Below are 23,508 nucleotides of genomic sequence, written 5' to 3'. Positions count from 1 at the left end.
ATGATCCAACCGTCAAACTTGTTTATATATGCTTCGAGATCGCATACGCCAAAAATTGCAAAAAACAAACATTCAGAGATCAAGTAATGAGACAAAACTTTTCAACGGTTATAAATGAAAAATCACGATTTAACGGTTATTTTAACTTCGATTTTGATGATTTTTTATAGCTACACTTCTTGACCCTATATGAATACAATGAATGAATTCGATCTTCAATTTGAAATATTTACATTAGTGGATACCACAAAATCTTATGTTATACTTGATGAAAGTATAAATAAACTCTTAAATGTTAGTGAATTTATCGTTTTGATGGGATACGCATCCTACAAAACTAATTTCAACGATCCAACCGTCAAACTTATTTATATATGCTTCGAGATCGCATACGCCAAAAATTGCAAAAAACAAACATTCAGAGGTCAAGTAATGAGACAAAACTTTTCGACGGTTATAAATGAAAAATCACAATTTAACGGTTATTTTAACTCCGATTTTGATAATGTTTTTATAGCTACACTCCTTGACCCTATATGAATACAATGAATGAATTCGATCTTCAATTTAAAATATTTACATTAGTGGATACCACAAAATCTTATGTTATACTTAATGAAAATATAAATAAACTCCAAGTGTTAGTTAATGTATCGTTTTGATGGGATACGCATCATATGAAACTAATTTCAATGATCCAACCATCAAATGTGTTTATATATGCTTCGAGATCGCATACGCCAGAAATTGCAAAAAACAAACATTCAGAGATCAAGTAACGAGACAAAATGTTTCGACGGTTATAAACGAAAAATCATGATTTAACGGTTATTTTAACTCTGATTTTGATGATTTTTTACAGCTACACTCCTTGATCCTATATGAATACAATGAACTAATTTGATCGTCAATTTAAAATATTTACAGAAGTGGATATATACCACAAAATCTTATGTCATGATGATCTATGAAAATTGAGGATTTTGTAAAAGGAATAACATGTAAGCTTTGAGTTCCATTGGCAAGGTTACATGGTCGTTTAGATTTTTAAAACCCTCCAAATCTCATGAACAATGTTATTTATTTTAGTGAAAAATTAATAAAATTAATAATAATTATTGTAGAAGTGTGAAAAATGTAATCACTCGTAATAAAAAGCTTTACAACTTTCATTAAGGGGTCAACTCTGAAATTTAGTATGCATATACTGATTTAGTATTATGTTTTACATTTTTTTGGGTCAAATTATGTTTTTCATTTTCATTTTTATTGATTTAAAATATATTTTTCTTAACGGGTAACGGGTCGGGTCATATTACCTGAAAATATTAACGGGTTGATTTCGGGTCGGGTCATATTACCCGTTTACTTTAACGGGTATTACACGACACGACCCGTTAAGCTATCGGGTATGACACGAAAACGACACGAACACGAGAAACACGACACGAATGCCAGGTCTAGCCTCAACTATAAGTCGAACCACAATTTTATACCTCATGTTTTAAAATTTACAATGTCATATCTCATCTTACGAATTTGTTGCAATGTCAGACCTCCATTAGTTTTTCTATTAAATGCTAATGTGGCTTAAAAGATGACTCACTCACTAGTCTAACTGGATTAAAAATAATTAAATATTAAAAATTAAAAACAAAATCTTTTAAATATTTTTATAAAACAACATGGGACCCACCCCCCTACAACCTCAACCTTTCTTCGTCACCTCCAAATTAAACCAGAACCCACATCCTCCAAATTAAACCAGAACCTATATCCATCTCCCCCTTCCGTCCGTAGCCCTCCCTTCACCACCAAAACGACAACGACCCAAACATGAATATGGACCTGCAAAAGTAATCCCAGATCAACAGTTATGCCTGAAATGTTCCCCAACCCACCGCCCAAAAAGTTCAAAAAAACAAAACAAATTACCCTAACATTTTTTGAGAAAGACCCATTAACTCAAAGACTAAACTGGAAGAAAATATGTCGAACGCCTTTCTGGTGAAGGGACGGGGGAAGAACGGAAGGGGGAAGGAGGGTGACGATGGATGTTCGAACGCCTTCCCGGAGTCAAAATCCCGGGAATTTCATGGTTCGATCCGCCATGAACGGCGGCCAAATAGCGTGAAATCTGGTGGGTCCTGTTCGTGTCTCCGAGAGCAGTGGCACGGTGGTGGTGGGTGTGACGGTGCTTGTAGCCGGAGTTCGCCGTAAAGTCACCTGAGAAGCTTGCCAGGGAAACGGGTCAGTACAGAGATCCAAATCACGGCATAGACACGGGTGTGGGGGATTGGTCCAGGGCCTCCAGGCATAACTGTTGATCTGGGTTTAATTTTGCAGGTCCGTATTCATGTTTGGCTGGTTGTGGTTTTGGTGGTGAAGAAAGGGGGACGGACGGAAGGGGAAGGCGGATGTGGGTTCTGGTTTAAGTTGGAGGTGAACATAGAAGCTTGGGGTTGTAGGGGTGGGTTCCACGTTGTTTTATAAAAAATATTTAAATGATTTTGTTTTTAATTTTTAATATTTAATTAATTTTTTAATCCAACTGAATTAGTGAGTGGGTCTGTCTCAAGCCACATCAGCATTTAATAAAAAAATTAACAGAAAAACTGACGAATGTATGATATTGCAACAAATTTATAAGATGAGGTATGACATTGTAATTTTTAAAATATGAGGTATAAGATCGTGATTTGACCCATAATTAAAATATTTTTGTGTAATTTACCCTTTTTTTAAGTATTGAGTTTAAATGATTTTTACTATGACTTGGTATACTTAAGAATCATATAGTCCCTTCACTTCTTCTTTTTTTCACTTTTTGTTCTTAAGATCTATGTAAACTATATGAGAAAAAGATGGGATGAATACATGTGACGAGTGAGATAAGAATCAATAGTATATGCACTTAAGAATCAATAGTATATAAAACTTCGAGTTTTGGGATAAAAAAAAAAGTGAGATAAGAAGAAACAAAAAAGAATAATTAAAAACAAAATTTTGAATGTAAAATTAGTTTTTAATCTTTATTTTGTGAGCGTTAAATTTCTTTTGTATTTTTTCTTTATCACTAAGACATCAGAGGAACAAATTTTGAAAGCGAAAATAACGAAAAATATTTTTTTTTTCGTTTTTAGCTTGAAAAAAATCCAAGGTTGGTACAAAAAGTCACTATTATATTGTGTTTGATGTTGATGAAGGCAGGAATATCAAATCAAAAGGACTGGTGGATGCTGTGTGAGGTAATCCCTTTCCATAGGAATAGGATTGGGAATTCAAAAGTTGCTTTTGTGAAATGTTTTGCAACCCTTCGTTTCCGATGGAATACAACTAAGACTCGAAACCTTCAAAATACATACATCACAACAATATTAATTGGTTACGTAAATAAAGTATCGTTTTTTATGTCAAAGCAAATAAGGTATTATTTCTTGCTATTTTTTGTTTCAAAACATTCTTTTTTGGGTTCTCGATAATAAGAGGATCTATACCTTATATGAAAAATGATGGAAATAGAAATGACGAATTTTATTTTCTAGAATTTCTGAATTTTTTTATTTGGTTAATCAAAAGAACAATAGAATTGGAATATGAAATTTTTTATTTTTAAACTCTCACTCAGAGAAATTTGGAAACATCACATATTTACTTGAAATTTAAATTTGGTAATTGGTTGGAGGACCCAAATTTCAAGGTTTTTTTTTACGTGGAAATTGTCACATCCCGGCCCGGGGCAAATCACTCTCCGGGCCCGCTCCACCACCGTAGCACGATATTGTCAGCTTTGGGCTTACCATTCCCTCACGGTTTTGTTTTTGGGAACTCACGAGCAACTTCCCAGTGGGTCACCCATCATGGGATTGCTCTAGCCCCCTTCTCGCTTAACTTCGGAGTTCCCATAGAACCCGAAGCCAGTGAGCTCCCAAAAGGCCTCGTGCTAGGTAAGGATGAGAATATACATTTAAGGATCATTCCCCTGGGCGATGTGGGATGTCACAATCCACCCCCCTTAGGGGCCCAACGTCCTCGTCGGCACATACGTGACCAGGGTTAGGCTCTGATACCAAATTGTCACATCCCGGCCCGGGGCAAATCACTTTCCGGGCCCGCTCCACCACCGTAGCACGATATTGTCCGCTTTGGGCTTACCATTCCCTCACGGTTTTGTTTTTGGGAACTCACGAGCAACTTCCCAGTGGGTCACCCATCATGGGATTGCTCTAGCCCCCTTCTCGCTTAACTTCGGAGTTCCCATAGAAACCGAAGTCAGTGAGCTCCCAAAAGGTCTCGTGCTAGGTAAGGATGAGAATATACATTTAAGGATCACTCCCCTGGGCGATGTGGGATGTCACAGAAATTCTAAATTGCTATGTTTATAAATCCAAACAAGGAAATTTGTGCATGTCAATTTATAAATTTTGATTTTTGTCAAAATTTCAAGTTTATTTCCCTCGTCCAAACATAGTGTAAGGATGCGGCATACGGAAAGAAATTCGTTGCAAATATTTTTCATGGCTTTTGCAGGAAAATGGGAAATAATTTTTCCTATTAGTAAGTTAGTATTTTTATTTCTTAACAGGGATAAATTTGGAAAAGAAAAAGTAAAGTATGATGAGTTATTATATGGTAATTGATTTTTCAACATTTGATGAGGATAATATTGTTTTAAATTTTGTTATCAATGTAAAAAAATTGTAATAAATGATGGAAAAGGAGGGAGGAAACGAAAACCCTCCATTCCTCATGAGTTTGGTTTTCCTACCTCATTTCCCAGCAGCTATTCCATTTTTTTCCCAAGTCTGATCCACCAAACATGGGGAAGGAAGTAATTTTGCATTTCCATGCTTTATTTCCCACGTACCATACCAGACCAACTTAAATGGAGATGCCAAATTGAAGACATCCATTATCTCAATAGGAGTAAAAGAGTTGGACCCAAAACTAAATTCGTAAAGGAGAAATTGACTAAGACTTCTCATAAGGCTGCAAAGCTCTTAAATTTTAATTAGAAATTGGCATTCTCAGTACGCTTCTTGCATATAGTCCAACATCCTAGTAAATAGATGTTGGATTTTTACTCAAGCGTTCCGAGTTCGAAACTCTCTCCCATAATAGTAATACGCTCTTTCTTTTTTGTTTAACAATGTTACTTAATCTTAACATGTGGGCAACACATATTACATGAATAACTTGCTATGATAGCGCATGAATATAGTTGAAGTTTAACCCAAAAACCAATTAGCAACAACAAGAGTAGCCAAAACTTAGCTATAATTCACTAATATAGAAATCACAATATCAACAAGATCAGAACTGATATTGGACAAAAGGCAAATAAAAGTCAAAATGATGGAGACATTAAAATTCTTAACTACTTGAACTATTTTAAAAATTATTTGCATTGTTTTTACTTTGATTTGCCCTTTGAATTATTTAATTTTTTTTTTCTTTTAGGTTTTAAAATGTCGTATGCAATTTTTTTGGGAAAGAGATCCTCTCCGGATCTTTTCCACCAAGACCACTGAATCAAGTGATATGGGCCTTCCAAATTTTATCCAACAACCTACCTATTTTGACTTCTTAAAAGTTGTGATAATTTTTTGTCATTTAATGAAATTTAGAAGACCCGGATCAATTAATCCGGTGATCTTGGTGGAAAAAATCCGAAAATGATGTTTTTCCATATTTTTTTTATTTCCTTTTGTGTGGTGGAATGTATGCGACTGCTTGGCTTGGAATCCTTGTAATAGAAAGAGACTGCAATACAAAAAGAGAGTTGTTATGCCACTCAAATACATCATCATGCACTCCAAAATAATTATGTATGAAAAATCAGAATTAAATGTGTTAAATAGTAAAATTTCTAATCAAGTGATTGAACGACAAGCAAACAAAGACAAACTTGTCTAGGTGCTTTCGTTCATATAAGCAATTCAATGAAGAATGAAAAACAAAAACATAAAATTAAAGTGACGCATTAAAGGTTTAAGTTTTTTTTAGAGAGACTAAGCACACAGGGCACAAAAACGATTTAATTTATTCACTAAGATATTTCTTCGAACACTTGGTTGGGTTGTTGTCCTTAGTTGAACCATGTTGCGCAATGGTAACAGATATCGACATATGCCGAAACAATCTAATAAGTGCTATAGAGAAAATTTGTCGAGTGCTCTCAACACAAGCTACTCCATGATCCTAAGATCATCTTTTGTCCCATACATCCGCCCTTGATTGGGCACGACCCTTGTAATTAAGGAGCTTATGTAGCTAGAAACACTTCCTTGACTAATGGTGACGGGTGGGATCTTGAAACTCTTCGTCGGACCGTCGGACAGATTTTCTTGTGTGATTATCTTGGCCTCGAAACTCTTCGTCGGCCGGCCGGCATCAACCTGGTAGAGATATTCAAGAACAAAGAATCCTTGTCGGAAGTTTCATCGGAATTAGCTCAAAACTACATTATTGTCAACCACATGAACTATACCATGTGTTAAAATGTGACTCAAACAAGAATTTTGTCAGAAATAACCTAAAAATCTTCGAAGTATTATCATATATATATATATATATATTAGATTCGTTAATCTCTCAAATAATTAGGGCACAAACAAAAGTAAGAGAATATATTTGAGGATTTGCATGTGCATTAGAGACGTTAACCTCAGCGAGGGGAATAACTTATTATACACCTGCACACATATAATTTTTATTTGTGGATTCCCCTCCTCGAACAATCAACATGATCACCACCACACAGCATATGTACGAGGTCGGGTGGGAATCCCCCTCGGATTAATAAAATTGAGAGAGAGAGAGAGAGAAATTGTTTGGGTTTTCACAACTCATTGTACAAATCAAGTGATCCAAGCCAAGTGGTCTTCCGGCTGCCCTCGGATGCCTCTGTCACATGTCAAATGTCACATGTTGCCACGTTATCACGACTATAGCCTCATTGTTTGTTAAAAATATTTACCCAAAAGAAAATTTAGTAAAAGAAGAAGTTATCATTATCCGTATTTTTCTGCGTGTAAGCGTTTATTTTGAACTTAAATGTATTTTAAACCTCACATGTATGTTAACAGTTTGAGTTAATCTATCTAAAGCTTGTGAAGCCAATCGACAAGCGCTCATTTTAAGCGTTGATGCATTTTAGCTCTATTTATATCAATAGCCAAAATTTATCTACGGACGCATGTTCAACCGACCTGACCCTAAACTATTGTAAAATCTTCAATTAGTATTTGATTCAAGAAAAAAAAAACAATTATATGACGAGACAAGAGAGAGCAACTATGGGGGCCCACATAAAGGGATATGTGATCGTTGGCCTATAAATGAGGCCACGTAGGGAGACTGGGAGACGCAAACCAAACAACGCAACCAGCAGCGACACACAACCACGACAACAACAACCGTCGTGGTGGTCTTTGCGGCTGGGAGGAGGCGCTGGCGCTGGCGGCTCTGACATTCCTAAACACCAAATATTTTTCAGGGCAATTCTGATGGCGGGGCAGTCGAGAAAATGGATGATTCTGGTGGCTACAATATGGATTCAGGCATTTACAGGGACGAACTTCGACTTCTCGTCGTATTCGTCGTCGTTGAAGTCGGTTCTGGGGATCTCGCAAGTGCAGTTGAATTACCTGGCGACGGCGTCTGATCTGGGGAAGGTGTTGGGGTGGTCATCGGGGCTGGCTCTCATGTATCTTCCTCTCTGGGTTGTACTGTTCATGTCCGCCTTCATGGGACTCATCGGTTACGGCATGCAGTGGCTTGTCATTCGCCAAATCATTTCCTTGCCATATATCCTGGTACGTACGTTTAATTTAATTTAATCTTATCCTTTTTTCAAATTAATTGTTTGTTTTTCATTCTCCTCCTTCCACCTCTAATTTATTAAAATTCTCATGACATTTGCCATGTTTTATGTGATTTTTAATTAATTGGGTATTTAGGTTCCTATATTTGTATTTTGTTTATTTGATCGAGTGTTGATTTAATCTAATCTAAAATATGGAACAGAGATTCGAACTTGGATGTAGAAAATTTCATATTATTTTGTGCAGTCAAGTATTACGCATAGTTCGGAGTTCATCTATTTGTGTTGTTATTGCAATTTGGTGTTGATTTGTTTTGTTCCAATCTTTCTTCAATCCCTAATTTTGTGTTTAGGATTTTCTCTGTTTTGTTTGTTTCTTATGGGTGGAAGAAGTGGTTTTGTGTTACCACTCAAAGACGACCGTTGCTTGTTTAGGGTGGATGTACTTCGTTCAACCACCGGAAATCGCTGCTCTCCCCACAATAGTGCTTTTTCTGTTTCCTTTTACTTGAAAGTTCTTCATTTCATTTTCTCAAATTTAGAATTAAAGAAAAAAAGTTCTTCCTCTCCTTTATTTATTTTATAGTAAAATTATACAAAAAAGAAAGGAGGCAGATTGTCTGTCCTTCTATTTGGGTGTTCTTCTTATTTTTTTTATATTTTATGTTATTTTATGCCATGTTAATATTTTATATTGATTTTTTTATAAAGATAATAAAATAAAAAATAATATAAATATAAAATATTAACGTAACTTAAGCATGAAATAGGAGGAGATAGGAAAATCACGAGGGCAACGCCGCCTCCAGAAAGAAAATATCACCTTGCCTTTTTCTTTCTTTATTGACGGTGAGTGGGGTCTGCGTAGGACTATAGTGTGAAAATAGACTTTTGGTAAAGTTTTAAGAGAGTTGCTAGACCGCTCAGCGTTTTATTTTCATATCCACATTAAAATCTCATCCGTTGTAAAAGTTCAATGTTATTTTTTCATTCGATATTATTTTTAAAATAATCTCTAATATATACATAAAATTATAAACAAATAATATGTAAAATTAAAATTAAGGCCATGATCGTGATATAATTTGATCTGCGTCATCTAACATAAGAAATACACGACTGTTTCGTATTAAAAATAAAAAATTCAATTGGATTCGACGGGATAACACAAGAGCTCAGTCGCCTGCCTTCTAGAAGTATCCATTTTACTGCTCTCATCCCCTCAACCTTTTCAGCGATCCATAGGTTTGGTACGGAGGAGGGGGGGTTACATAGGTTTGATCCATGGGTTTGATCCATAGGTTTGATCCATTTTAATTTACATCACATACTTTTTCGAGACCTCATACAAATTTAAAAACACCTGCATAAAATACGACATTATTATTATTATATAACTATTAAAGTCTTTATTTATTTTACAAATAGGCAAACATGTAATTAAAAATTTCATTAAATAGTGAGTGGGACTTTTGAAGAAGGCTCCACAACCTTAAAAAAAAAAAAAATGGATCGGGTCTAGTACCCATTAATTTTAACGGGCCGATTTCGAGTCAAGTCATATTAACCGTTCATATTAATGAGTTTGATATAACATGATCTGTTAAAATATCGAATGTGCCACAAACATGACAAACATGATCCGGCCGCCAAGCCCAACTTACACAATCAAGCATCATTAAATTTTATGAACAAAAATGAATTTTTAAGTTTTTTTAGTGATGAAACAAAATTCTGTTGGAATAAGCTTCCCTTCAATATTAGCTTCAATTTTGTGCCATAATATTTGCAGAAAAAGGGTACCGCATTGGCTATGATAAGCAGATTTGTTGGAACGAGGCTACTTGGTAACTTCCTGGAGTTGTCAATATTTGGTTTTTGTTCACTTTTCTTTTTTCTCACCTTTCTTTACCATTTCTTGTCTTTTTCTTTCTCTAGTTTTGTTTCTTTTATTGTTTTTTGGTGTTAGTGTACCAACAAAATCTTCGTCATCTTTCCGTCTGAGACAACAAAATCTTCATACAAATTAGTTTCTGTTTTCCCCTTTTTATTCAAAAGGTAATAAGACAATAGTAAATTAGAAAAGAAAAAAAGTTCTAAGTGTTTTTTCTAAAGTAAATTGTTTCGTAGCTTTGTACGAAAAATCTAAAAAGAAAAAGTAGAAAGATATAATTTCAGTTCATTTGGCACGTGACTCTGAATCATGGTAGATAATATCGATGCATGTGTCTCAACAAGTAATCTATTTAAGTCTTTATTATTTTTTTACTATGAAAATACTTTGGATCACAATAAAGTTTTTTGTTCATTGCTTACGAACTTACTGAATAAAGAAATGCCAAGCCTAATTGAATTCTGTTTTATCCGTAGTTATAGTTAATAACATATTTATAGTGATTGGTGAGAGTTTGCATTCAGCTTTTACACTGTTAGGTCGACGTTAAGAATCTACACCAACAATTTCTTGCATTTGCATGCATGCATGTCATCGTTTTGATCGAGTACGAGAGTTTGATGTGTCAATAAAACTGTTTGTTGCTCCAATTTTTTATCGACTAATTAATCCTCCGACCACTTTTCCAAACATTCCATGTGATCGATTCATGGCTGTATTGTTAATCAACCTCATATGAATCTAAGAGTACTTGTCAATATGCATTCCATGTGATAGATTTGTTTAATTTAATCATTTTTTTTGTTTAATTTAATTGTTTTGTCTATATCTAATATAATATGAGCCATAGTTATAGATTTATTTTCAATTTTTTCAACTGAAAATATATAATTGACTACAAATGCCATCTTATAAAAATATTGTTTTAATGTGCCATATCTGACCGTTTATTTTGCCGTTCAAAAATTTACATGTGATTTTAACATGGCCATTTCAATGGTCGCGCATGAATCAGGTGCAACTTAGCAGAAGAATGGAATTGTAGGTCTTGCTGCAATTTTCTAACTGAAAATTTGCAACATAGACCTATTATAGTAGACAATTGTATTGGTGTAATTTTGCCTGAGTGTTTTTCATGGGTGTAGCTCTAACTTGTCTTATTATGGAACTTGTGGGTGGCAGATATTTCTTCTGTGTTTGTTGGCTGGGTGTAGCATCTGTTGGTTCAACACCGTATGTTTCGTTCTTTGCATTCGGAACTTCCCAGCTAATCAACCCTTAGCAATATCACTCACAGTAAGCTTCAATGGTGTAAGTGCAGCCTTATACAACCTTGTAGCCGATGCAATTGACTCATCGTCAACTTCTTTATTTCTCTTTTTGAATGCTGTCATTCCCCTTCTCACTTCAGTAGCGGCATTGATCCCGATTCTCCGCCAACCCACTCTAGAGCCTCTCCCACCTGATGGAGTTCGCCGCGACTCCCTCATATTTCTCCTTTTGAATATCTTAGCTGTCCTAACTGGTGTTTACCTTCTTCTCTTTAGTTCAACCTCATATGATACAACAACAGCTCGTCTCCTCTTAGGCGGTGCCATTTTCCTACTCATTTTCCCTCTGTGCATACCTGGCATTGTCTACGCTAGAAGTTGGGTTCATCGTGTCATCCATTCTAGAATCCGCTTTGAAGGCTGGGGCTTCGTTCTTGTTGATGTTGATGATCTTGAGCTTCATAAAGAGCTTCTTTCACGTGAGAACAGTATGAATTATGGGAATGGATCTGTTGGTCACCTCTTGAACAATAACGAAAGATCTCCTTCAACTTTGTCATTTAGACAGAAGAGCGGATATCAGAGCACCGAAGGGTGTTGTGGGGCAATTGTGGGCAAAGATCAGTTGGTAATGCTTGGGGAAGACCACACAGCACGAGCGCTTGTACGAAGGCTCGATTTTTGGCTATACTACGTCTCGTATTTTTGTGGAGGTACTATTGGTCTTGTGTACAGCAACAATCTAGGGCAGATAGCTCAATCGTTAGGACAGAGCTCCAAGACTTCAACCCTTGTCACACTTTATTCATCATTTTCCTTCTTTGGCCGATTGCTCTCAGCTGCACCAGACTACATACGTGCGTAAGTATTGATAATGCACACTTCTTCTTTGCCTTATTTTTGTAAATTACATCAATTGATGACATATCGTAATGTACCTGTGAAACTAATGTGTGACGGCGTATCGTGTGGTCTAATATAATCCGAAGTCTGATCACTTCAGTATTTTGTTTTCCAAACTTTTGCAATTTTTACATCTTTGATTAGCAAGACTAACAAAATGTTTTTACCAATATTTTGCAGGAAATTTTATTTTGCAAGGACCGGATGGTTGACAATTGCACTTTTACCAACCCCAGTTGCCTTCTTGTTGCTAGCGTTATCAAGCAGTAGCTTGGCTTTGCACACAGGCACTGCACTAATCGGATTGAGCTCTGGATTCATTTTCGCAGCAGCTGTTTCGATCACATCGGAGTTGTTCGGGCCTAACAGCGTAGGTGTTAACCACAACATTCTTATTACCAACATACCCATTGGTTCGCTCGTCTATGGCTTTCTCGCAGCCATCGTTTATGATTCCAACGTGAGCTCTAACCTAAATATCTTAAGGACTGATTCGATTGTGTGCATGGGGAGGGACTGCTACTTCTTTACCTTTGTGTGGTGGGCATGCATATCGGTTCTTGGGTTAGGTTCAAGTGTGCTGTTATTCTTAAGAACCCGGCATGCGTATGATCATTTTGAACATAATCGTTCAACACAACTCTTCTAACATGGAATGTTGTTGGAGGCAAAAGATAACACGTTTCTCAGGTTCTTGCTAACTTTTGGAGGTAGAGGAGGAGCGTACTTTCCAGCAAAAAGTTTGATTTGAATCTATGAATCAGTTCATATTCTAGCTAATCTGGGGGTGTATTGATGATGAGGACACTATTAAGGGAATACATCAACAACGTATTTTTACATGTTGGTTAACCAAGAAATTGGTTATGGTTCTTTTTTTTTTTATTAATTATTATATAATTTTTTTATAAAATTTATTTTTTATAAGAGAGTTTTGATTATGCTTTAGATTCATGTTCCATTTGTTCTACAATAAATAGATTAGGTTTCTCTTTTGTACATTATATCTTTATTCTTAGTTCGGCCAGTAGTGGGCTTGCCTGAACCCGGCCCGTTGTTGGGTTTTACAAGGCTTGGGCCAAGGGTTTGAAATCCCAGATCGGCCCAAATGTTAATCTTGATCCGGCCCGCTTTGAAAACTATATTATTAAAAATTAATCTACCTTGGTTAGGCTGGCTTATCATCACTGATTGTCAATTGTCGTTGTCAAATAATGGTTTTAGGTGTAGTCTTTGACAAACAACTATTTTGGTCGTGTTTGGATTAAGTAAAGAGTAAAAATTAATATCATAAAGGATTGCACATGATGCTTGCATAAGGAGGTACTGACCCATTTGGCTACACTTCACTTTGTTTTATGACAACCTTAATACTATTAAAATGACTGCTAATCATGTCTTTCGTGATCGAACTAAGCATATTGAGCTTGATAATCATTTTATTCGTGAGCGAGTCAAGCTTTGCACTCACTAGGACAAGTTTTGTCCCTTCAGTTCATCAAACCGTGAGTGAACCTTCTTCTTAGCTCCAAACTTTTCTCAAGGCCACCATGTTTGTGGAGAAGATGTTAACTTTTAGGGTTACATCAGGATTACTTCTCCTAGTTATCTTTGTATTGTAAATCAAATAACCTCACTTGTATCTCAAGTCATTGACTTTGTGATATCAGTACATCCATTTCTCTAAATTCTACACTCACTTTTCTGCCCTAACAAGTGAAGTGCTATACGTGATATAGTTATTTTTTGTGTTATTTCTTACAATATTTAGATGTATTTTCTCTCTAAGGTAGCGTAGTTTTATATATATGAATCAACAGTCCAATAATATTTCTTCAAGTCTGGTCCATTTTAATGGTGATTGATATGAATCAAACAGTATAGGTTTGTTTATGGCTTTTTAGTCAAAATAGTCTGAGATTTGTATAACTTCTCACATTGGTCCTTGAGATTTAAAATCAATAGAAGCGATCCTTGAGATTGTCCATTATCAATCATTTTGGTCATTCGATGAAAAAAATTATGCTAAATAAAGATCAAAATGACAAAATTACCCCAAAGTTAATAAATAATAGGCCAAAATAATTTGACAAAAATTGAGGGTACTTTTATGATTTTATCCTTATTTTATGGAGATTTTTTAAGTCAAGATCAAAATGACTGATTGTAGACAAACTAAGGGACTAATTCAATCGATTTCAAATCTCAGAGATCAAAATGAGGAGTTATGCAAATCTTAGAAACCATTTTGACTAAAAAACTTTTGTTTATTTACAAATTGGAATGGGTGGTGGCGCTGACAGTGAGAAAGCAAAAGTACCAATAAACTGCTTTATTAACTACCAAGCAATTGCATAAGAGCCTTGCGAATTACATGCATGGTTGACTAACATGATTAATTATTTAACAAATTGGAAAAGAAAATCCAATGTGCTTGGATTTTTCAAATCAAATACGTGCCTCGCAAATTACCCAAAACCTGGCTTAGTGTCGAAGTCAAAATCCACATGCAGATGCGTCTACTTGAAGTCTTAGAAGTCAAACACAACGAAACCACACACATATGAACCCTAAGATTTGGCCATGAAGTTGAGAAGGATTTAGACAGAATAAGTTTACCACCAGAAAGCATTATGATTCAATAACATGATGCCATGTGTGAGTATTCTTCTAGACGACATTGATTATTAAATCGGAAGGTTACAGTTGTCGTGAACCATTTCCATATAATAAGTTGCTGTCAACTAGATGACTTACCAAAGTATATAACCTTGTGTAACTTCCATGGCCTAATTTAATAAGCTCCTATATTCTCACTCAACTACACCCCATATAGCACCAAAGTCCATCAACTTAGAAATAAGTGAGGGGTCTTGCGAGATTCTAAATTTAATTCTCCCCTACTAATATCTGTTTGTGTCAAATTTTAAATTGATATAGTATTTTCATTGTGTATATTATGATAATTATAAATGAACTATATGACAACACACATGAGTCATCAAGACCGTAACATATCATTGAAAATATATCAACCAACCCTTAAACAAGTCAACAATATTCATGCTTATAGCACATGAAAATTCCTTCTTTCTTTTTACTTTTTTCAAAAAGAAGGCGTTAGAAACGCACTCAAAGAAATTCCAAACGAGTCGCACTTGCTTCAGACTTCAGTGCGTGGGCACCTCCCCACTTTCCCACAAAGCCAGCCTTGCAATTTTATAAAAATTCAAAGCAACAATACACCCAAACATCATATTTCAGACTTTTTTTCCCATTCAATTCCCAACCAATATGGCCTCCAACAACAAACCCAAGAAATTCATGGTTTCCTCTTCCCAATCAAATCTTTGCACCACCCTCTTCTTCATTGTCCTCTTCACCATCCCCGCCCTTTTCCTCCTCCGCACCACCACCACAACTTCTCTTTGCACCACCACTTTTTCCACCCACCCTGGCCCCACCTGGTCCGGCGATCTCCGAGCCGCTCAGTTCGCCTGGAACCGCCTTCCCTTTCTTCAAGACCGTCCTCGACCCACCACCCTCAGAATCGCCGTCTTCTCAAGAAAATGGCCTATTGGCACCGTCCCAGGTGGCATGGAGCGCCACGCCCACACTCTCCACACAGCTCTCTCCCTCCTCGGCCATCAAGTCCATGTGTTCACCTCCCCAGTCCCTTCCAAGGAGCTGATGAAACTCGACAACCAACATGGAAGTCCAAGCCCATCGTCACCCTACATCCACTTCCACGAGGGAGACCCCGGTCGCTGGCGTTACAACAAAGCATGGGAGCAGTTTTTGGAAGAAAACCAACGTGAAAATTTCGATGTGGTTCACTCCGAAAGCGTGGCGCTACCTCATTGGCTAGCGCGAAATCTCTCAAACCTCGCAGTGTCATGGCATGGGATTGCCCTCGAAAGCTTACACTCCGGCATCTTCCAAGACTTGACGCGCAAGCCTAGTGAGCCTATCTCCCCATCTTTCAACCAAAGCATTCAAGGGGTTGTCCCAAAAGTTTTAAATGAGATACGATTCTTCCATAACTATGCCCATCATGTTGCTATAAGTGATAGTTGTGGGGAGATGCTAAGGGATGTCTACCAAATACCAAACAAAAGAGTGCATGTGATTGTCAACGGTGTTAACGAAGCCGACTTTGGCGTAGATGATAACCTAGGCCAAGAGTTTAGGTATGCAATCGGCGTACCTAAAAATGCTAGTTTGGTATTCGGAGTGGCCGGAAGATTAGTGAAAGACAAAGGCCATCCTATATTATACGAAGCATTCTCAAAGCTCATAGCTAAGAATCCTAATGTGTATTTGATCGTGGCTGGTTCGGGACCATGGGAAGGAAGGTACAAGGATATGGGGCCTCAAGTTCTTGTTCTTGGGTCTATGAGTCCATCCAAATTACACGCATTCTATAATGGCATCGATATCTTTGTGAATCCAACACTTCGACCGCAAGGTCTTGATCTTACTTTAATGGAGGCAATGATGAGTGGGAAGCCGGTGATGGCGTCAAGGTTTCCGAGCATCAAAGGTACTATTGTTGTGGATGATGAGTTCGGCTTCATGTTCTCTCCGAACGTCGAATCATTGTTGGAGGCTTTGGAGTTGGCTGTGAATGAAGGGCCAAGGAGGGCAGCTCAAAGAGGAAAAGCTTGCCGGGAATATGCAAATTCCATGTTTACAGCAAGAAAGATGGCATTAGCATACGAGAGGTTGTTTCTTTGTATAAAAAATGAAACATTTTGTACTTACCCGTGATTAATTAGACTATAGATTTCGTATTACAAATTAATTTTCCGTAGGAACTTGGTATCGTTTTTACACGATATATGGAAAATTTGATCGGGTTCTTAATTGGTTCCCAATTTATTAACGTACATATATATAGCGGTTACGGGCATTTTAGAAACGTCAATTTATCCTTATTTTCTAAATAAAGGTGAAAATTTTGAACCCGAAAAACAGCAATTTCTAGAAAAAAAATCCTATCAACCACTTACCTTTTTAAGTGTATTTTCTCTTCTATATTTCTTCATTTTCAGAGTACATAATGACTTTTAAAATTGTCTCTTTGCATATCTAGATTCCAATTTCAGAAAATGATCATATGAGCCCGACTTGTGGTGTGGCATCATTAAAGTTACGAGTCCAACTTTTTTTTGTTCTAGTCAAATTAGTGCACCCGTCGGTGTGTGTTAGGCGTGTCTGGCATCCCTTGTTTTCTTGTGGTTGTTGGGTCAGATTGCTTTTCTTTGTGGAATTTGAACGTGAGTTGTATTGTTGTTTAGCTTAATTTGGATGTATCATTATATTATAGTCTTTCGTTTTATTTGCCAGAAAATAAAAATCATGAATAAATTAAGAATTAGAAATATCATGCTTTTACTAATTTATAATCGTAATTTTGGCAATGGTATAACAAAGCGTGTGATGAGAGTACTTCAAAGGATTTTATAAACATAGATTTGTCATAAGTTCTGTTCAAGATATATATATATATATATATAGGAAATAATTAATAATTGTGGCACATTACATGTGATTATTGAAATTTAAATAATTTATTTCATCCCAAATAAATACCATATTTAGAAATTCTCATTTTGATGCCTCACATCAGTTAAATACGCAGCATTTTTTTTTTTTAAATGCATTTTTTATTTCACAAATAACCTATACCTCATCCTTTATAAGCGTAGAGCTACTTACCTTAACTTCAAATCTATCCAAGAGATCGTGCTTGGAGAAATAAAAAATTGCCCATTCTCTTAAGCACTATGGTCGGATTAAACATATTTTTAATTATGGTAATTTTGCTTTTGGCGAGTAGTGCATTTTCAACGGATCTTCGGCTGTGGTTGAGTGCAAAAAATATTTCAGTATAAAGTATGCATGAGACGTGTATACCTATATTTTTTTAGGACGGGTGATTACTAACAAAAGTTGCAGGGCTCTTGTAGCGTTGGGAAGACTGCCATTTTATTCTTGTGAATAACACTTTTGCACATGAACACTATAGCAACAAAGATGAAATTTTAGAAAGAACTGACCGAGTTTTTATTCATTATGTTTCATTGCAACTTCCGCCCCACCTGCTTCTTCTCCTTCTTAGGCAGAAAACTAAATGTGAGATCTTTTCAATGAGTTAGAGTACGATATATTTGCTTCGATGCCTCAATACTACTTTAGTTTGTTGCTTTGACTTGTAAAATATTTATTTTATGTTTGTGGAATGAACAATATTAAAGCAAAATATTATAACAACTGTCGTGCCTCTTCTGAAAAGTTCGTGAAGCATTACAAGAAATAGATTAATTTTATAATTTTTTTACCCTTAGTCATGTATTATGCTCATCTTGTGACGACACCATCCATTGGTGCGCCATTAATTTTTTTTATTTATAAAACTTGTAGTACTCGTCTCAATTTAGGTATTATGAGACTATTGTCGACAATATGGCTACAAGCGATCTTTCTTGTTACTGTCATGTGTCTTTGTTGTTCTCGAATGTAAAGTTGAGAAAGACGAAACCTTCCCATATCGTATATCGACAGAAATTTGAACACAATAATGGTTAAATAGGTTTATAAAAGATTCCAGATTAACTTTGTAAGAATAATAAAAGCCTCAAATATATTAACATGTCATCTATACAAATACCACAGCTTTTACCACTATTTACATGTCTGCCATCTTAAATGTTAGAACTGCAACCTCAACAATTTTGTTCTTAAATGTTAGATTCGTAACAGTCAACATTAGAGAGCGGGGAGGCTGTTTCATCCGGTATTGAAGCCGTAATCAATGAAAATTTTCAAATTTTCAAACATGTTGTCTACTCTCACAAACATTCTCTTCTTTTGTCATAAGCATAAGCTATATGGTGTGGAATATGTGTTTAGCTGTCAAAATCAACACACACGGGGTGATACTTGTGATATCCCGTCCCTAAAATTATTATTTTATTTTATTCTTGACGTATTTCGAAGATTTGATTGGAACTAGTTCTTTATTTCTCCAAAATTGAGAAAAACGAAGTGAGGGTTACTTTAGTCATTTCCAATTTTCTCGACCTTTTCGGTCAACTCTTGAATTGGTTAGGTAGAGTTCGATTCCATGAGCGCGTAGGCATAAACATATCTTATTTCCGAGTCCGAACGGAGAAGTTAGAGTCGTTTAAAGTTGGTGGCATTTTGATTATATGTCCAAAATGCTATAAATGGGAGGGAAACCTCCAGAAAACGGGAAGGTTTCTGAAAATGGGAAGAAAAAAAAACTGTTACTAACCCGTTTTAGGGAGATTTGGACCCATAAACCCACCAAACTTGACCCGCTTGTATCTTTCTCATCCGAGCTCCGTTTTGGATGATCTTGGTGTCCATGGAAAGCTCTTGACGAGCCCTACATCTCTGTGATGTTAGATTTTCCCATTTCTTTTCCATCTTTGCAGTTCGAGGTCGCAAAGTCCACGACTTTTCCGGTGGTTTTATCATTTTTCCGGCGATTCCGGCAACGATTTCCTTCGAGTGAGGTATGAAACTTCATATACTCTTCATAATCTTCAAGTGGGTATGCTTAGTTTGTGCTTTCGTATTCATTTTAGAGTTGGGTGTTTAGAACTCTAGAAATCCAGTTTTCTCCGGTGAAATTGGACGGTTTCCGGTTAGAATTTAGCGTCGGCCTAGTTGTGAAAAATGTTTCCCTTATTGAGCTCTAGCTACCACGTAAATTTGAGCTCATCTAGTTAAGGTTGAAATTCGGGGTTTGTAAACCCTCCATCTTGACTTCCACCGCGTGTGGCGGTGCGTGGGATCGTTCACGAGTGTTGTCTAGGTTTCAAATACCTTATAGTGACCAAGTGAACCTATGTCTAGCTTGGTTTCCAAAGATTCAATTGTTTGGTGTGGTGATCAATTTGGACCGCCACTTGTTTGTGTGATTGTCGACAATTCGACCATTGGATCAAAATGAAATTTTAGTATGTTATCCTCGAAGCATAATGTGGACTTTGGGAAGTTATGGATTATAAATCGGATTTACGGATTGTTGTGGACCCCATCATTGACCGAGAATTGATTTATGGTCAACATGTCTCGGAATGTTCTAAATAATAAAATTAGTATTATGGGAGACTTAAGTTCAGTCTAATGGGCCTACATTGGTTAGAGAGTGACTTGAACATATGTGATATGGTTATTACCTTGATTTCTTATATTGGTATCATCGGTGAATTTGACTTGGTCTTATAATGTGATTCTATTGAAATGTGTTTATATATATATATATATATATATATATATATATATATATATATTTGTATATATTTAGCCATAGACCTATGTTTATCAAGCATGAATTGGCTTGTGTACTGATGATGATCGTGGTATGTGAATTGACGTGCATATTCGAAAGGTGTTGGATGTATATAGATGGTATGTTATGAAGAAATGTGAGTGACTTAAATATATGTGAATATGAAATGGTTTTATAATCATTTTTCCTATAAATTGTTAATTTTCATATTTAGCCAATGATGTTGTTATATGAAGTGGGATTTGACGTGCATATTGGAAATATGGTTTGTTTTGTTTGATTGGCTTGATTTGATGAAGGTGAGGGCTAGTGGTGGACCGTTAACCCATTGTCATGGGGTTTGTTGCTTTGAAACATGTGTCAATGCTCGTTTCATTATTTCTTTTCTTGTTTCGTTGAGCCTTTATAACTTGAGCAACTTGATTCATGTGTTGTTTCATTGATTGGTGGTTATGCAATGTACTCCGCGATTCCGTTGAGTGATGGTCCAGAATCGTATCCTGGTTCGGATTCCGTTGAGTGATGGTCCGGAATCCTTCCTACTCCAATATGCGATTCCGTTGAGTGATGGTCAGGAATCGTATCTTGGTTTGGGTTCCGTTGAGTGATGGTCCGGAATCCCTCTTATTCTGTGATCCCGTTGAGTGATGGTCCGGGATTGTATCCACCTTAGTTCATTGAGTTTAGTTTGAGATTGTTGCAAAGATGTAGGCTTTGGATGAACTGTGTCGCCCTAATTCTATTTCCATTGTGTGTAAGTGAATATGGGTGTGAGATGTTATGGTTGTTTGAAATGAACTTTTGGATGTCTGGGTGACTTCCTAGGAGTTTTCAAAAGTTTGGTATTGATTTCTTATAAAAGATTTATATTCAAGGTTTATAAATTATGATTGATGGCTAGTTTTATTATTGTATCACATGCTTATTTTATTGTCCCTCACCCAAGCCTCTCAGCTTGTCTGGGTGCCGGATTTGCCAGTGCACCAATTCCATAATATTTGGCATTGACTATACATATGACAGGTCTGGGTAGATTATGAGAAACCGCTTGATATTTTGGTTCCGTTGAGTGGTCTGGAACCCAATGTTGTTGGATTCCGTTGAGTGGTCCGGAATCCTTGCTCTTGTTCATTCCGTAAGGTGATCTTAGAATCCTAAATTCGAGTAGATGGGAATTACCCACAATAGATATTGTGAAAATAAATTAGAATTACCATGTTATTATTCTTAACCCAAATTGGGAATTATGTATAGTTCTTTAATTAAATTTGTGAAATGATATGTTATCTCACTGATTGATTAACGTAATTAAATATTAATATTGTGCTTCGTAATTCCTTGATATGTTACAAGCTATGGATCGGAATATAATGTTGGGAGCATAGTGATGGGTATGATGAAGTGAAATGTGATTTAACTTGGGTATTGGAAATGGTTATGACACATGATTGTAATGCATATTGAATTGCTTGAGAGATGTGAGGTCTAGTAATGGACCGATAAGCCATTGTGATATGGATTTGTTGCTCGAGATTGTTTCGTTGATTTTTTTGGGAATTGAGTAACTTGAATCATGTTTTGTTCCTTCGAGTTGTTGTTATGTTTCTTGGACTTCCGTTCAGTTCTGTTGTGTGGTCCGGAACTGAGTTCGGCTTGGATTCCGTTGAGCGATGGTCCGGAATCATATCTTGATGTGGATCCCGTTGAGTGATGGTCCGGAATCCCCTTTGATGCCTTGGTTTCGTTGGGTGGTCCAAAATTTCCCTTTTTCAAAGATGTAGTCTTCGGTCGAACTGTGTCACTCTAGCCCACGTGTTTCAACGTGTTGTATGTGTTATTGATGATGTGATGGTTGGCATTATTAATTGACGGGATTGTGGAATGACGTTGGATATGAGTGTGGTTATCATGAGTATTTTAGTTGATTAATATTTCTAGAGAATCATGTGTACTTGTTACTTCTTAACTATGTTACACACTATGAAATGCGATTTTATGTGGAAAACGTGATGAATTACGTGATGGATGAAGTGGAAAGGTTAATCGTCATGTGGGATTGTTATGTTGGATATCATGGTTATTGTTATGATTAGACTTGTTGATAAATGTGGCTAGAGAATGGTATTGTGCTTCGTTGGTTTTTTGAAGTGATATATGTTGTGAATTGCAGTATCAGGTTGCGACATAATGATTGATATACAGTTGGAGGGGAAATCATGTTTTTCAAATGGGTTTGTTATGTAACCCTAAGTCCAGTATTTTCATGCTTGTCAAGTTCTATTGATTGATGGAGAAATGTTATACCTTTCGACTTAATCGGACTGTGTTATATGTCAATTATTGTGCATGACGAACTACGAATGGCTTGATCCCTGTTTAGGGTACGTAGGCAATCTGACGGGGAGGTTAGATGCAGCCATAAAACATACGAAAAATAACTATGCGATCCGATTTTTGAGTTGTGCTTACTGCTTGCCCATATCCCGGAGGTAGGATATGATAGATACGGATTTTTGGTGACGTTACGTGTCAATTCTGGACGTATGTCGGGATTGGGGCGTGACAATACTTGTATAGCTTGTTTCGTATGGTGTGCATGTTTTGGTCCTATGATTTTCATTGTTTTAGCAAGAATTGATTTTTACAATGCACACCATGTGTTTGTTGAAAGGCCTCTGTGGAGATTTTGTATATTTTGGTGCTTGTTTCATTCAGTACGATCAATTAGGTCCCCTCCATTTGGTACGGTCAGTTAGGTCCTCACCATTCGGTACGGTTAGTTAGGTACACTATATGGTTTCCGTTACGGTAATTTTCTCTACATACAAATTAGTTCCTTTCGTTTGTCCCTTGACTCATTTTCAATTTATTGAGTGCAGGACTATTAAAAAAAATGAAAGCATTTGAGTAAATGAGATTGAAAACACTGCAAAATTGCAAGTTGAATAGGATGTGAAGCAGAGTGATGAAAGCTCATTGAAAAATAGCGTATTGTGCATCTTAGTTGGGAAGGGAATGAGGATATGGCCTAAAGACTTTGCTGGCTGTGCAATGCCATCATATATTTTTGTAATTTTTGTACGGTCCCTTAGGTTTGGAATGGGCAGTTAGGTACGTTGTGTATGTTTAGGTCCTCTTCATTCAGTACGGTTAGTTAGGTCCCCTCCATTCGGTACGGCCAATTAGGTTCCCTCATTTAGGCATTTATCTATACCTAAGGGCAATATAGGTAAACTAAAAATACAACAAATTTGTAAAAAAGATAATTAAATATGACATGGACTATATA

At 36.4% G+C, this 23,508-nt stretch overlaps 2 protein-coding genes across 2 annotated transcripts; both read left to right on the top strand.

Moving 5' to 3' along the window:
• The first annotated feature begins 7,260 nt into the window (after positions 1-7,260).
• On the top strand, positions 7,261-13,107 carry LOC137710741 (protein NUCLEAR FUSION DEFECTIVE 4-like). Its single transcript, XM_068449852.1, has 3 exons — positions 7,261-7,817; positions 10,902-11,851; positions 12,074-13,107. The coding sequence occupies exons 1-3, from the start codon at positions 7,341-7,343 to the stop codon at positions 12,540-12,542; spliced, it is 1,896 nt and encodes a 631-aa protein (XP_068305953.1). The 5' UTR covers positions 7,261-7,340; the 3' UTR covers positions 12,543-13,107.
• Positions 13,108-15,070: 1,963 nt separating this feature from the next.
• On the top strand, positions 15,071-16,880 carry LOC137711431 (uncharacterized). Its single transcript, XM_068450674.1, has one exon. The coding sequence runs from the start codon at positions 15,188-15,190 to the stop codon at positions 16,661-16,663; it is 1,476 nt and encodes a 491-aa protein (XP_068306775.1). The 5' UTR covers positions 15,071-15,187; the 3' UTR covers positions 16,664-16,880.
• Positions 16,881-23,508: the final 6,628 nt, after the last annotated feature.

The sequence above is a fragment of the Pyrus communis genome, chromosome 12, assembly GCF_963583255.1.
Source record: "Pyrus communis chromosome 12, drPyrComm1.1, whole genome shotgun sequence".
In the NCBI taxonomy this organism is placed as follows: domain Eukaryota; kingdom Viridiplantae; phylum Streptophyta; class Magnoliopsida; order Rosales; family Rosaceae; genus Pyrus; species Pyrus communis.
This window is presented reverse-complemented; position numbering and strand designations above follow the sequence as displayed.